At 67.5% G+C, this 15,469-nt stretch overlaps 1 protein-coding gene across 1 annotated transcript; it reads right to left on the reverse strand.

Moving 5' to 3' along the window:
* Window positions 1–280: 280 nt before the first annotated feature.
* On the reverse strand, window positions 281–4,672 carry PPP1R1B (protein phosphatase 1 regulatory inhibitor subunit 1B). The gene is made up of 8 exons (XM_030966302.1): window positions 4,592–4,672; window positions 3,596–3,656; window positions 3,239–3,261; window positions 2,293–2,365; window positions 2,099–2,206; window positions 1,379–1,447; window positions 460–606; window positions 281–369 (listed from the first exon to the last, which is right to left on the reverse strand). The coding sequence occupies exons 1-8, from the start codon at window positions 4,670–4,672 to the stop codon at window positions 281–283; spliced, it is 651 nt and encodes a 216-aa protein (XP_030822162.1).
* Window positions 4,673–15,469: the final 10,797 nt, after the last annotated feature.

Genomic DNA, 15,469 nt, shown 5'->3' on the forward strand with positions numbered 1-15,469 from the left:
CGGGGCCGGGGGGCAGCAGCCAGGGGGGGCCGCCAGCACCCGGGGGTCCCATCCCCGGCTCCTCCATCACCGGCAGCCGGGGGGGGCACGAGGCCCGCGGGGAGGGGGCGGCCGGGGCCGTGCGGGGTCCCGGCGTGGCCCGGCACGGCCCGGCACGGCGCGGCACAGGGCGCACGGCAGGCGAAGCGCAGGCAGCGGGCGGGGGGCAGCCGGGGGGCACGGGCGAAGCTGCGGGGGCCGGGGGGGCCGGGCGGGGCCGGTGCCCGGTGCCCGGTGCCAGCTAACTGGTGCCCAGCGGGAAGGTGGGCGAGTGGCGCTCGGTGCCGATGGGACGCGAGGGAACCTCGGCGAAACCCACGTGTCGCCGCTCTGGGGATGGAAACGGGCGGGTTAGCGGCGTGGTGGCACCGGGGACAGCGGGGATGGCAGAGCGGGGTGGGGGGGGACAGCCCCACGTACCCCCGGTGCCACCGTCCTGCTCCTGGCCCGGCTCGTCCTCGTCGCCCTCCGCTCCCTCGGGGTCCTCGGGGATCTCGGACACCGTCAGCGACTTCAGGTCCTCCTCGCGCTCGTCGATGCCGCCGGCGAAGGAAACCTTCTGCCCGCCTGCGGGGAGCGGCGCGGTGGCGCACAGAGCGGGAGGTGACCCCGCTGGGGCGCCCGCCCGGTGTCCCCGGGACAGCGAGCAGCCACGTCCCCTCGCTGTCCGTGTGTGTCCCCGCCATCCCCATCCTGCTGCCGTCCCTGTGCTGCTGTCCCCATCCTCCTGACACCTTGTCCCCACCATCCCCATCCCTCCACCACCCCGTCCCCTCGCTGTCCCTGTGTGTCCCTGCCATCCCAATCCTCCTGCCACCCCCATATCCTTGTCCCCCATCCCTCCACCACCCTGTTCCCCTCACTGTCCCCATCCTCCTGCCATCCCTGTCCTCCTGTCCCCATCCTCCTGACACCTTGTCCCCCACCATTCCCAAGCCTCCACCACCCCGTCCCCTCACTGTCCCAATACTCCCGCCAGCCCCTATCCTTTTCCCTCACCCCTCCATCGCCTTGTCCCTTCGCTGTCCCTGTGTGTCCCCGCCAACCCAATCCTCCTACCATGCCTGCCCTGCTGTCCCCATCCTCCTGCCACTTTTTCCCCCACCATCCTCAGCACCACTTGTTCCCATCTCTGTCACCCCCTATCCCTCCCCACCCCTCCACCACCTCATCCCCTCGCTGTCCCCATCCTCCTGTCTCTCCGCCACCTCCCCCACTGTGTCTGTCCTCCTGCCATCCCTCTGCCATCCCACTGTCCCCCCCGTCACCCCCACCCTCCCGCCACCCCTGTCCCCCTCCATCCCGGTCTCTCCGCCCCCCCCCGTTCCCATCCCGTTACCTTTCCGCTTGTGCGCCTTCAGCCCGGCGGGGAAGTAGCTGCGCTCGGCTCTGCCCTGGCTCCCCGGGGCTGCCCGGGCGGGGGTCGATGAGGCCGGGGCACGGCGAGGCACGCGCGGCACCGGGCAGGCACCGGGCAGGCACCGGGGCCGCGTCAGGCAGCGGCCGGGGGTCCGGCTGGCGTCACCGGCCCCGCGGGGCGCGGGGACACGTGGGCAGCAAGGACAGTGTCGCAGCCAGCCCGTGTGCCAGCCCTGGCCTTGTCCCCGCGGGCTACAGGGGATGGTGACCCCGTCCCCACCTCCCCGTGTCCCCCAGGCTCCAGCAATGCTGTCCCCGTGTACACTGGGCTTCTCCCCTGGGCTCCAGAATCCTCCTCCCCGTGTCCCTGCATCCCCAAGGCTCTGGCATCCCTGTCCCCACACCCCTTGGGCTCCAGAATCCCCCTCCTCATGTCCCCAAATCCCTTGGGCTCCAGAATCCCTGTCCCCACATCCCCATGTCCCCAAGGCGCTGCCATCCCTGTCCCCACATCCCCTGGGCTCGGGCAGCCCCCTCCCCGTGTCCCTGTGTCCCCTCAGGCTGTGACATCCATGTCCCCACACTCCCTGGCCTCCAGAATCCCCGTCCCCATGTCCCCAAGGCTCTGCCATCCCTGTCCCCACACCCCCTGGGCTCCAGAGCCCCCTCCCCGTGTCCCCGGGTCCCCGTGTCCCCTCACCAGACTCGAGGGCACTGTCAGGGTCGCAGCCATCATCGGGCTCCCCGTCGGAGCTGTCCCCGCCGCCCATGCCGCTCTCCAGGTGGGACTGCACGATGCGCTGCACGGCTGGGGACACGCCGGTGTCACCGGTGTCACCGGGAGGAGCCCCGGGCTGTCCCCGCCGTGCCCCGCGGTGTCCCCGCGGGCGGTACCTTTGAGCGAGGGCGGGGTGTAGGCACACGGGTTGGTCCTCTTTGGTTTGAGCAGGCAGCCCTCGCCCGAGCGCTGCGGGGGGAGAGGCGTCGGGATGGGGGGGCCTGGTGTCCCCCACGGGGGTCACCGCGGCCCCCGGGAGAGCCGGGAACCCCCCGGTGAGGTGGGGGCTGCGATGGGGGTCTCACGATGGGGATGGCACCCACCCCCATCCCCAGCAGTGAGGACACCGCTGAGGGGATGTGGCACCGGGGACACCACGGTGGGACCCTGCCTTGGGGACCTTGCATTGGGGATGGGGTATTGGGGACACCACCCTGAGGACACCTCCGTGGGGACCCTGATCCTATGTTGGGGACCCCCGTGATGGGGACAATGCCATGGGGACGTGGCCCTGGGGACACTGCCATGAGGATGTGGCATTGGGGACACCCATTATGGGCACACTGCCATGAGGATGTGGCACTGGGGACCCCATGATGGGGACATTACCATGAGGATGTGACATTGGAGTGCCCACGATGGGGACACTGCCATGAGGATGTGGCATTGGGGACTCCACAATTATGGGGACACTGCCATGAGGATGTGGCACTGGGGTCCCCACGATGGGGACACCACCTCGGGGCCGTGGTTTTGGGCTGCCCCCGATGGTGACCCCGTCATGGACACCTCGTGTTTGGGGCTCCGTGGGGATGTGGCACTGGGGACACGGCGCTGGGGACACTGAGGGGGTGACCCCGCCACGGTCACGCGCTGCTTGGCACAAAGTGCCCAGCCTGGCTCGGCTCCATGTCCCCAGCCCGTGTCCCCGTCCCCGGCGCCGTGTGCCCATGCCGGGAAGGAGCCGATAAGCTCCGGGCGCCGGGGCTGGGCCCCGATAACCCCCCCGGGGGACACGGGACAGGGAGCGCGGTTCTCTCGGGGGTCCCGGCGCTCACTCACCTGGTAGGGCAGGTTCTCGTCCTCTGTGTCAGCAGCGCCGGGGAGAGAAAGGTGAGCGGGGACACGGGCACCCGGCGGGGCCGTGCCCACCCCCGGACCCCCCTCCAGGGCTTACCCTGCCCCTCCCTGCCACCCCCTTCCTTATGTGACACCCTGTCCCCTCCTTGCCGGACATCCCATTCCACAGGTGACACTACATCCCACGTCCCCTCCCTGCCACCGTGTCCCGTCCCAGACACCACGACAGCCACCATGTCCCATCGGTGCCACCGTGTCCCGTCCCAGACACCACGAGAGCCACCATGTCCCATCCCTGTCACCGTCCCCCGCCCCGTGTCCCAGCCCGGCCCCGCTCACCTGGGGACGAGTGTTCGGAGAGCTGGAAGAGCATGGCCGGCGTGGGCCTCCGCCGGCGGATCTGGGGCACAGCGGGCTGTCACCGGCTGGGGACGCCCGGGGCCCCTGTCCCCTGTGCCCCAGGGACACGTGTCTGCACGTGTGTGAGCGTGTGTGCGCGCCTGTGGGTTCAGGGCCACCAACCCACCCGGCACGGGGTCCCCGGGGTGTCCCCAGTGTGTCCCAGCCCCACGAGAGCCCCGGGCCAGCTCCTCCGGGGGGCTCCGGGTCCGGCGTGTGCCGGGGATGTCCCCTCGGATCAGGGACAACCGGCGGGGGTGGCTGCACTGACTCCCGGCGTGTCCTGTCCCCTTCATCCCATCCCTGCCCTCTGTCTCATCCCTTCCCTGCTCTCCTGTCCCTGTCCCTGTCCCTGTGCGGGGACCTTGGAGCTCTCTCGTCCTGTCCCCGTCCCTTTCTGTGTCCCCCACGCAGTCCCGTCCGGTCTGTCCCTCCCGTCCTATGCCCTGCCCACTCCGATCCCCCTTGTCCTGCTCTGCGCGTCCCATCCTCTCCCTCTTGTCCCCTCTGTCCCTTCCGATCTCCCCCGGACCCATCCCCTCCCTCCCTCTGTCCCCTCCCACGTTCCCCTTGTCCCATCCCCTCTGTCCCAACGCATCCCCTCTGTCCCTTCCATCCCCTGCCTTGTCCCTCTGTCCCCTCCGGTCCCCTTGTCCCATCCCCTGCCTTGTCCCCTACAATCCCCCTTGTCCTGCTCTCCCGGTCCCCTCCCGTCCCTCCTGTCCGGTTCAATCCCTTTTGTCCCATCCCCTCCCTCCCGTCCCACTCTGTCCCCATCCGGTCCCCGCTGTCCCCGGGGCTCTCCCGTGTCCCCCTCCCGTCCCACGCGCTCATTCCGGGGGTCCCTCCTCGCCCCGGGATCACCGGCAGCGCTTTGCCCAGGCGGACAGGAGGGACCCCCGGGCTCCCCTGTCCCCTGTCCCCTGTCCCCCTCACCATCTCCACGGCGCGGGGGTCCAGGTTGCTGGGGGGGGCGGGCACCGAGAACTGGATCTTCTTGCGCTCCTTGGGGTCCATGGCCTTGGCCGGGAGTCACCGGAGCCGGTGGCGGGAGGCGGGGGGTGGGGGGGTCTCTGGCACCGCTACCGAGCGGAGTTCCGTGGCACCCAAGGCTCGGTACGGCGAGGAATGAGAGTGGCGGGAGGTGGGGAAGGCAGTGCCGGTGAGGAGGAGGAGGAGGAGGAGGAAGGAGAGGGAGGGAGGACGCGTCTTCCTACCAGGAGCTGAATTATTCATCCCCCCCTCCCCGGGCAGGGGGGCTGAGGCCGCGGTAATGAGCCCTTGGGGAGCCCCCAAGGGGGTTCAGCCAACCTGGGGGGGGGGGCCTTAACCCCTTCCCTGCCGTGGGGGACCCCACCTGCAGCGGCTGGTTGCGCTGGGACAGGGACGGGTGGCTCCGTATGTGTCCCTGTCCCTCGAGTCTCCCCAGAGGTGGGGGACAGAGGGACAGAGGGACAGAGGGACAGAGGGACAGAGGGACAGCCGCTCCCACCCCTGTGTGGGCAGCGGCAAAATTCCCCCCACCCGGGACAGGGCCACCACTCTGGAGGGGACAGCCGTGGGGACATGGGACTCCCCAAACATCCCATCCCCTGTGTGCCGGGGGTCTCCCCACCCCCAGCTGCAGCCCCCGGGATTTTGGGCGTGCGGGGGTTGCGTCTTCACCCCAGGCTGTGCCCACCTACCCTGGTTCTTGCCCAGTTTTTGGAGATTTTCCCCATAGAAAATCCCAGGGGACACAAAATGTTCCCCATGGGGAAGGGGGGGTTCATCCCCCAGGGCACCAGAGCTGCCAGGAAGGGACCGGGGGACATCCAGGGCACCTCTCCCGGCCCCAACCCGCGGGTCCCCATGCAGGGGGGACAGCCGGAGCGGCGGCTCGTCCCCTCCTGGGATGTCCCGGGGCGGTGTCGATGGAAGGCGCCTCTGAGCAGGAACGAGGAAGGGGGAGCTGGGAACTGGCTCCGTCCCCCGGATCTCCCGGTGCTCCAACGGCTGCGGGTGGCCCTGGGCCAGCAGCCACCGCTCCAGCAAAATATTTACCCGAGTGGCACCGAGCCATGGACCAGCCTCCCGCCCGCCCGGCACCACGCGGCAAAACACGGCACAGCCCGGCCCCGGTGACAAATCCTGGCTCTGGGTGGCAAATCCTGGCTCTGGGTGGCAAACCTCGGCTCTGAGTGGCAAAGGCCAGCTCTAGGTGACAAAGTCCAGCTCTGGGAGATGAATCTTGGATCTGCGTGGTAAATCTTGGCTCTGGGTGACAAAACCTGGCTTGTGGGTGACAAAACCTGGCTGTGGGTGACAAAGCCTGGCTGTGGGTGACAAAACCCGACTCTGGGTGACAAACTTGTGCCTGCGGCACAGCGCAGTGACCACCCGGATGGGGACAAATCAGGGACAGGCGCCAGCAGAGCCCAGTGTCCTCACGAAGACCAAAATCCGGGGACAAGGTGAGGGGTCCCTCTGCCACCTTGGCTGTGCCGGGTGTCCCCGCGCCAGGCTCTGAGCACCGTCCCCATCCCGGGACCCGGAGTCGTTATGGCAACAGGTTCCCGGGCTCCATCCCGCTGCTGTTCCCGCTTCTCCCACCCACGAAGACGCCGTGTGAGGGGGTGGCCGGGCCCCTTCCCCTCCCTGCGCTGCGGCAGCGCCGGCACCCGCAGCCCCCCGGGATCGGCAGGCGCCGCCCGCGCCCGCGCCCACGCAGCGTCACCCGCGGGTGGCACCTGCAGCGTGGCACGGGAGGAGGGGGGGGGCCAGGAACACGGGGGGCACCTTCCAGGCACACGTGTGGCACACATGGCCCCGCTCCTCGTCGCCGGGACAAGCGCACCGTGGGCACCCAGCCCGTGCCCGTGCCCGTGCCGCGGTGCCGCGGGGGCTGCAGCTCCGCGCAGCAGCGAATCCTCCCGCGGAGAGAGTAAAAATAGCAGCGGGGTGAGGGAAGAAGCGCTCGCCCCCCGGCAGCGGGCACCGGAGAGCAGCCTGAGCCCACCGCGGAGCCCTGGGCACGGACGGAGGGTGTGGGGATGGACAGACGTGGGGACGGCATGGGGACAGAGCAGCGTGGCGGGGACAGGGTGCCGCGGGGACAGGGTGTGCTGGGGGTGGAACGGCGCGGGGACACGGGGGGCTGGGGGTGGAGCATCGTGGCCAGCAGGGTCTCATGGGGACAAAGTGTCCCAGGGATGGGCCATGGTGGGGACAGGGTGTGCCAGGGATGGGCCGTGGTGGGGACAGGTGTGCTGGGGACGGAGCACGGCAGGGTGTGGACGAGAGACAGTCCTGGGGACAGGGTGGTGCGCATCCTGGGGACAGGGTGTGCCAGGGATGGAGCACGGTGGGGACAGTGTCCCACGAGGAGGAAGTGTCCCAAGGATGGAGCATTGTGGGGACAGGGTGCGCTGGGGACAGTGTTGTGGTGATGAGGTACATCAGGGACAGGGTGCCACGGGGACAGGACATGGTAGGGACAGGGCCTTGCGGGGACACCGCATCGTGGGGACAACCGGCCTGTCCAAGGGTGAGTGCCGGGGGGCGGGGCCTGTGCACGGAGGGGGCGTGGCCACAGGATGGGCGGGGGTCGGCTCGGGGGTGCCGGGACCCCCCCGCAGTGCCCTTCACCCCGGTGTCCCCTCCCAGCTCGCCCTGGGCTGAGCCCCCCGAGCCCCCCCTGCACCCCGAGCCCCCCCGTGGGTGCGGCCGCCCCCCGGGAGCTGCGGCGGGGGCGGCGGGTGGGGGCCGGGGCTCCCCTGGGTGCCGGGAGTGGGAACACGCGTGGGAGCAGAGCACGCGTGGGAGCCCCAGGGGGCGGTGAGGGGGGGGGCGCAGGGGGCTTAACCCTTTCACTGCTGGGAACCCCCCCAGCGACCCCCCTGGGGGGCTGTAGAGTGGGGGTGGGGGCCTGGGAGGGACATTCCCTAAATGGGGGTTCATGGGGGGGGGCTGGGGAAGGGGCACCCCCTGCCCTGCTCAGGGACATTATGGGTGCGATGGGGAAACTGAGGCAGGACTGGGGGGGGTGCAATCCCATGTTTTTAGCATGATGTGGGGTGATCTGCAACCCCCAAAAAGTGGGGGGGCACAAGGAGGGGCCGTGTCCCCAGATTCCCGGCAGGATGGGGGGGACATTGTGTCCCCACAGCCGGCAGGACAGAGGTGGCCCTGTCCCCACATTGTGTCCCCACAGCTGGCCGTGTCCCCAGCTCACCGAGGAGGGGTCACACCCCTGAACCCCCCAACAGGGCGGGCAGGGGGCTGCACCCCCCGGCGGCACGCGGTGGCAGATGTCACTGCCGCCGCTGGCATGGCCAGGCTGGCACGGCCACCCGGGGCTGGCACGGCCGCCTGGGCTGGGCAGCGGCTCAAGGGCTTTGGCACGGGGTGGCCGGAGCAGAGCCGCGGCTGGAGCCGCCCTGGTTGGCCCGTGCCAAACCTCACACCCGCACCACGGGGTGGCACCGGGGGCTGGGGGGGCACTGGGGGGTCCTGGGGCACCCACCCAAGCAGGGGTTGTGATGTTTGGGGGGTTCATACGCGCAGAGCCCGGTGCCAAGGTGAGCCCGGCCCCAGGAGGGGCTGAACGGGTAAAAGCTTGAGCGGGGAACTTTGTGGGGAGGATAAAGGGGGAATGTGGGGGGATAAATCTGGGGGGTTCCAGGGAAGGGGTGCAGTGGTGAGAGGTCTCCTCGGCCTTGGGGACACCACGTGCCTCAGTTTACCCACCTGTAGCACGTGTCCTCTACAGCCTGAAGCCCCTCCCATCCCCTTCCCTGCGGATGTGGGACCCCAAAAGGGAACCCAAAACTCGTCCTGGTGCCCCACAGAGCCCTGCCAGGGTGGGCTCAAGGCGGGGGCTCCCAGCCCCGCTCCCCCCCAGCCCATCGCTGACCCCCCTGGGCCGCCAGCACAGCCCAGTTCGCTGCCTCCATTCCCAGAAGAAAGAATAAAGTTAAAACATCTGTTAATTTATAAACCAATTTAACCATGACTGGTTAATAAATAGCTTCCAGCTGGCACCCCCACCCCGCGCCGGGCAAGGGGGGGGCAGGGGGGCACAGCCGGGCTCGCCGCTCTCCCGCAGCCCCCCCGGGGTCGTTGTCACTTGTCCCCGAGGGGGTGTGGGGGTGTCCCCGGGGATTTAACGGGGACAGCCCGGGGCTGGCGGGGAGGGGACACGGGCACGGTGCCTGGCACAGGGGGGTCACAGGGGACAGCGTGGTGCCCACCGGGGGGGTCTGGACGTGCGGGGGGGTCGGGGCTGCGGGCACACGGTGAGGGGGGGTTGGGTAGGGGAGGAGGGAGCGGGGAAGGAGGAGCCTGGGGGAGGGGGGTGTGGATGGTGTGTGCCAGGGATGGGCACGTGTGTGTCGGTGTGTGTGTGTGTGTGTGTGCCAGGGCTGTGCACATCTGCACGTGTGTGCCAGGCGTGTTCGTGTGTGTGTGTGTGTGTGTGTGCCAGGGCTGTGCCACCCACAGCGCCCCCACCGCATCTCTGCTGTCCCCACAGATCCGTGGTGTGTCCCCATGGAGCGCCATCCTCAGCGCACACGGATCCAGGATGGAGAAGGGCCCTGCCCTGGCATTGCGGGGTGCCCATTGCTGCCCCCCACCCCCTCTCTGGGGGCTGTGGGTGGAGGTGCCAGGCCGTGAGCCCCTCGCCCCGACACGTGTCACAATAGTAATGTAATTTGTCCCTTAACAATGGGCAGCTTGAGGTTTATATTTAATTACACCGCTCGCACCAACCTGAACTCACCCTTATTCATCAATAATGCATGGGTTTGTGTTTATCGCTGCTTAATTAATCTGTGCTTACCACAATTAAAGGCTCGCAAAATCCCCCAAGGTGGCAGCGGGGAGCGGCTGCGCCGGGCTGGCGCAGTGCTGGCAGTGCCAGCCTGGTCCTGGTGCCAGTGTGGTCACCCTGGCAGCACGGTCACAGCGCTGGCGTGGTGGCAGTGCCACAGTGGTCACGGTGGCAGCGTGGTCACCGTGCTGGCATGTGGTCACTGTGCGGTGGGGTCGTGGTCGTGGTGCTGGCATGATCGTGGTGCCAGTGTGGTCACAGTGCCGTGAGTCACGTGATCGTGGTGGCAGTGTGGTGGTCACAGTGCCAATGTGGTCACAGTGCCAGTGTGATCACAGTGCCAGTCTGGTGGCAATGCTGGCGTGGTCACAGTGCCAGTAAGGTCATGGTCCCTCTCTGGTGGCAATGCCAGTGTGGTCACAGTGCCAATGTGGTCACAATTCCAGTGAGGTCACAGTGCCTGTCTGGTGGCAGTGCCAGCATAGTCACAGTGCCAGTGAGGTCACAGTGCCTCTCTGGTGGCAACGTCACTGTGGTCACTGTGCTGATGTGGTCACAGTGCCACTGAGGTCACAGTGCCTCTGGTCACAGTGCCACCATTCTGGCATGGTCACAGTGCCAATGTGGTCACAGTGCCACCATTCTGGTGTGGTCACAGTGCCAGTGTGGTCACAGTGCCTCTCTGATGGCAGTGCCACCATTCAGGCACGGTCACCATGCCGGTGCAGCACCGGTGGCCACTGAGATCCACCCCAGCTGCCAAGCAGGGTGACACCCATGGGTACCCCCATCCTTGGGTGCCAGAAGGGGCGAGGGAAGACCCCACACCCAGCAGCAGGGCACCCCCACCCTATCCTCCCTGCCTCAGTTTCCCCACAAGGAAACCCATCCATCCCTCCCCCCCCCACATCCCTCCATTCCTCCTCCCTGGTGCTTTTCCCTGATTTCACTTTTCCCTGATTTCTCTTTTCCCCGATTTCTCTTTTCCTCGATTTCGCTTTTCCCCAATTTCTCTTTTCCCTGATTTCGCTTTTCCCCGATTTTGCTTTTCCCCGATTTCGCTTTCCCCTGCCCACTCTGCCCTCCCCGATGCCCTCTCTGTGCCAGGGCCGGGGGGGATTGTGCCCCCCACGCCGTGCCAGGCCAGCTCTGTGCCTTTAAGCACGGTGGCACGGCTGTCCCGGATCAGCCGGAGCGCCTATTAAATTTTTATGCGAAGTGTAAATGGGCCAGGTCTCCAGCTTCCCGCTCCCTCCGAATGATTTATTACTCGCAAATACCACAGAACTAATTAGTATAGTAATTAATTAATACGAATTTGCATATTTGCATGTGCAATTAGTGCAGTGGAGTGATTACTCTGAAAATGAGAAGTTGGGCCTGTCAGATGGGAGTGTGAACTGGAGTGGAAAAGCCTCGTGAAAACGATCCCGGGCTCCCGGGCGGCGGCGGCGGCGGCACCGGGCACGAGGCGGCGCCGGGCGGGCGGCGGCACCGGCGAGGCCTCGAGGGCAGGGTTGGGGGGCTCAACCCTCGGACACCCCCTTTTCCCCCCATCCCATCCCGTCCCTGAACCGTGGGGACCGCTCCATCCCTCGGCCATCTCCATGGCGACTGGCTGTGCCAGCGCATCGCCATGGCAACGGGCCGGGCCACGCAGCCTCGCCATGGCGACTGTCGTCATCGCGCTCTGTCGCCATGGAGACCCTCCCCATCTCCCCAAATCCGCTCCCTGACGGGCCCCCCCCCACAAACACACACCTCGGCGTTGGGGTGGGGGGGCTGCTCCTCCCAAAAGCGCCTGGGAGGGGGGGTGGGGGTCCCCGGTGTCCCCAGGGATTGGGGGGAGCACCCTGGGGTGCCCATGCTGGGGTCCCCTGTGCTGTGCGGGGGCAGCTGAGCTCTGTGCCAGCAGCACCAGGCTGGAGCCGCTGCCAGGGGATGTGACCCGAGACACCCCCAGGGTGGGGCTTGGGGCACAGCTCCGAGTCCAGCCCTTGGCCTTCGTCCCTGGTGCCACCCAGGTGTCCCTTCTGCTGTGCCCACCCCTCCGGCTGAGGCCTGACGCACTCAGAGCCCTTCCAGGCTGCCTGTGCCTGGTTTTGGGGGGCAGGCGAGTGAGATGGAGGGTGATGGAGGGAGCCATGGCTGTGGGCAGCCCCCACCACCCCCGTGTGCCCCCAGCACCGGGCCCTGGCACCTGCCAGGGGGGGCTGGGGACACCGCCAGCAGCACCCACTCAGCTGTGCCCACACGGGTGGCACTGCCAGTGTGGCCACAGTGGGCACGGAGAGGCTGCTGAGGCCACTCCTGAAGCCTGGTGACGTCACAGGCCAGCTGTGATGTCATAGGATTTGTGACGTCACCAGGGTGGCCTTGTTACCTCAGCAGCAGCTCCATCCAGCCCTGGCTTAGGGTCCCCTGTGTCACCCCCCCACTGTCCCCAAAGGACATCTGACCCCAGCAGGGGTGAACACACGAGGTGATGAAGGAGTGTGGGGCACAGGGGACAAATCTCAGTGTCCCCACCCTGTGATCATCTGTCCCCAGCCCCCGGTGGAGCCGCAGCTCCGGCAGGTTCCCACCGGGCAATTCCCAGGCGTCACTTTCCTAATTAACAACGTGTGGCTTAAAAAGCACCTGGCAGGTCCCTGGGGTGTGTGTGACTGTGGGGGACGGGCTGGGGGGACAGCATGGGGACACAGGTCGGGGGGACAGGCTGGGGGGACATATTGGGGATATGAGCAGGAATTTGGGTGCCCTGGGAACAGAGGGTGAAGCAGCCACACCACAGCCCCAGGGCTGGCCCAGCACCTCCTCATCCTCCTCTGGAGCAGATGAAGGAGTTCCCCAAACCCCCCTGATGCCAGCTCAGCCAGAGCCCCCCTCTCTTCCCTCAGCTTCCTCCTCCCGTGACCCTGCACAGTCACCACTGCAGGGACATTTGGGGACACGGGGACGGGCAGGGCACCACCCACCCATCCCCATCCCCCCGCAGCTCGGGCCCTGCTCACCCTCGGCCTGGAATCTGCCCAGGTTTGGCTCCTCCGAGGGTGGAGCTGCTCCGGGGACTCGGCCCGAAGGCAGCGGGGACAGGGCTGGGGGACAGGGATGGGCTCAGCTCCTGCTCTCCTCCCCTCAGTGACATTCCCGGCGCACGTTAGCGCATCCATCTCTCCCCAGCCTTCACCTCCCAGAAATATTGCAGTGCGGAGCCGGCTCCATCTGGCAGCGGCCCCCGCGTCCCCCCCGCCACCGCTCGCGGGGAGATGCCGGAGCCGGATCCATCGCCCGGGCCTCGCTGAGGGCCGGCAGGGACCCTAGCGGTGACAGGGGACAGCTGCCGTGACCCCCCAGTGCCGCACCGCGAGGGGACAGCGTGGCCTGGCCCGCGGTGACATCGGCACGCCGGGACTGCGAACTCGCCCCAGGCGGGTCCCCCGGAGCCACCCGGGCCCAGCTGGCTCCCAGCCGTGTCCCGGCACCACCCAGCACCCGGCTGTGCCAGCGCCGACCTGCTCCCCGTGTCCCCTCCCCGTGGCACGTGTCCCCTGAGCCACCGCCGGGTCCCCCCCTGCAGCCAGCGCTTCCTGCTGGAGGGAGGGAAGGGACGTGGAGGGTGGAATTTGGGGGAGGAAAGAGCTTCGTGCCTCAGCCAAACTCCTCCGTGTGTCTGCCTGGCGCATCACGGGGTTATGGTCACCACCAGAGGTGGCAGCGCTGGGACAGCTGGTGCCTGCACACGGGGACCATCAGCGGGGTGGGGAGCAGAGCCCCGGAGTCACTGAGCCGTCTCCCCCAGGCTCCACACTCAAAAAGGCAGCGCCAGCCCTGTCCCTGCTCCCCAAGCTGTGCCTGGCCCCGGGTTCAGCTCAGCCCCGGCTGCCCCTGCTGCACTCGCAGCCCCAAATCCTGCGCGGTGGATCCTGCTCACCCAGCCCTTGTGGCGCCACATCCCCACTCACCTCTGTGGGTGAAACCCCTTCCCAAAGCCACCCAAGGACCGGGATGGAGGGGACAGCACGGGGACAGCACGGGGACAGCGCTGGGATGCCCCTCCTGCCCTCTCTGTGGGCCGTGTCCTGGCACTGCCCGCTGCACCCACCGAGGCAGAGCTTTGGGTTTTCATCTCCCTGCTCCCCTTTCATCTCCTCTCCCCGTTTCATGTCTCCACTTTCTTCTCCCTCCAAGCACTGCGCATGCTGATGAGCCCACCCTGGCCCTCACCGGCTGCTAATGAGGCTGTGATGGGCACCCTGGGCTGGGGGCTTGTGCCTCATCCCTGTCCCCATCCCTGTCCCCATCATTGTCCCCATCCTTGTCCCCACATGGACCAGGGACATGTACCTCATCCCTGTTCCCATCCCTGTCCCCATCCCTGTCCCCACATGTGCCATCTCAGCCACTCCCTCTGTGGCACCTCCTCGTCCCCATTTGTCCCCCGCACACCATAATTCTGATGCCAGGAACTGGGGCACCGATGGCTTCACTGCCCTGGCACCTGGGCTGTGCCCACCCTCCAAGGGCAGTGGGGACACACCCAGAGCTGGCTCTGCAGTGCCACAGGCTCCCCGCAGGTCAGCACCGGGGATGGCAGCGGCGGAGGGAGCCCATCGGTGCCACGGGGAAGGGATGCCTTGTGCCAGGAGGATGCCCGGGAGCCGGTGCCATGCCTGGCAGGGCTGGGGTGGCCCTGCCTCCCTGCAGGCCAGCCCCAGCCCAGGTGCCATCTGCTCGGCCACACCGTGAGTGACAATCAGAGGGCTCCTGCTGGGGGGACACTCACCCCTCTGTCACATCCAGCCCTGGCACCTGCACCGGGGCAATGGGCACTGCTGATGGCCCTGGTGGCCGGGCATGGCCAGGTCTTTGTCTGGGTGTGGGCACCGCCACTGCTGTCACTGTGTCCACGTCACGGCCGTGCCACCCTCGCCTGGCACGCGCTGGTGTGTGGCACCCAGCCCCTGTCCCCACCCCTCAAGCCAGGCAGGACCTGACCCCCGGGTTTGTGGGGACAGAGGAGATCCAGGACATGGCATTGGCACCAGGTTTGTGGGGGCAGAGGAGATCCAGGACATGGCATTGGCACACCGGGTGATGGGAAGTGGCTTTGGGGACACTGCGGTTCCGTGGCCCTGCTGGTGCCCACCAAAAGGGCAGCAGCGATTTCTGGGTGCCCAGTCAGTGTGGTGGGGACAGATTTGGAGGCTGCAGGGTGGCAGAGCAGTGAGGAGCTGCCTGGCAGACAAAGGCCTCTTTGGCAGCACCGCGGCACGGCCGGGCCTCGGCCACCAGCACCGTGGGGTTGGCACCCGTGTGGGCTCAGCCCTGTGTGCACCAGGGAGGGTGTGGGCATGCAAGGGGGTGTGTGTGTGCCCAGAGCGTGCCAAGGGCCGTGTGCGGCTGTGCCACGGGCTGGAGGGACCTTGGCGTGGCTGTGTGGCCATGGGCACACACCTGCAGCCCTCTGGCAGCACCGGCGTGGCCAAACCGGGCACTGCCAGCGCCTCTGCCGTGGCCAGCCCGTGCCAGGCCCTCGCCATCGCCTCTCGGCTGCCGGCTGAGGGTGGAGACAGACCCGGGCGAGCCGCGGCAGCGTTTTGCAGGAGCCGCAGATGCCAGCTCCCAGCGAGGGTCCCCGTGGCATCGCCCCCCTCACCCCGGCGCCCGCCTGTGCCCCTGCCACGCTCGGCCCGGCCGGGATGGCCGCTTTTCCCGCCGGCTCCATTGTTCCTCCCGGCCCCGCCATCGCCTGCATCTCGCCCGGGTCCCATTTTGCAGCGTGTAGGCAGAGCTGGAGATTTGGAAGAGGTTTTTTTTTTTTTTTTTTTTTTTTTTTTTTTTTTTTTAGAGTACAGAGTGACAGATGGCGAGTCCTCCTTCCCCAGAGAGACAAATCTCCCTGAATGCAAGCGCATGTCAATCATTAGCTCTCATGTGATAGCTCTCGCGCATGACGTGCCAACCATATGGCACTGGCAGCAGAGCTGGTACCCCCTTTG

Source organism: Camarhynchus parvulus, chromosome 27 (assembly GCF_901933205.1).
Source record: "Camarhynchus parvulus chromosome 27, STF_HiC, whole genome shotgun sequence".
NCBI lineage: Eukaryota > Metazoa > Chordata > Aves > Passeriformes > Thraupidae > Camarhynchus > Camarhynchus parvulus.

Coding starts and splice junctions, on each gene's coding strand:
- PPP1R1B (XM_030966302.1), bottom strand. CDS start 4,672: ATGGACCCCAAGGAGCGCAAGAAGATCCAGTTCTCGGTGCCCGCCCCC. Junction 2,207..2,292: donor CACCCCGCCCTCGCTCAAAG/GTACCGCCCGCG, acceptor GCGTGTCCCCAG/CCGTGCAGCGCATCGTGCAG. Junction 607..1,378: donor GAAGGCGCACAAGCGGAAAG/GTAACGGGATGG, acceptor CGCTCCCCGCAG/GCGGGCAGAAGGTTTCCTTC.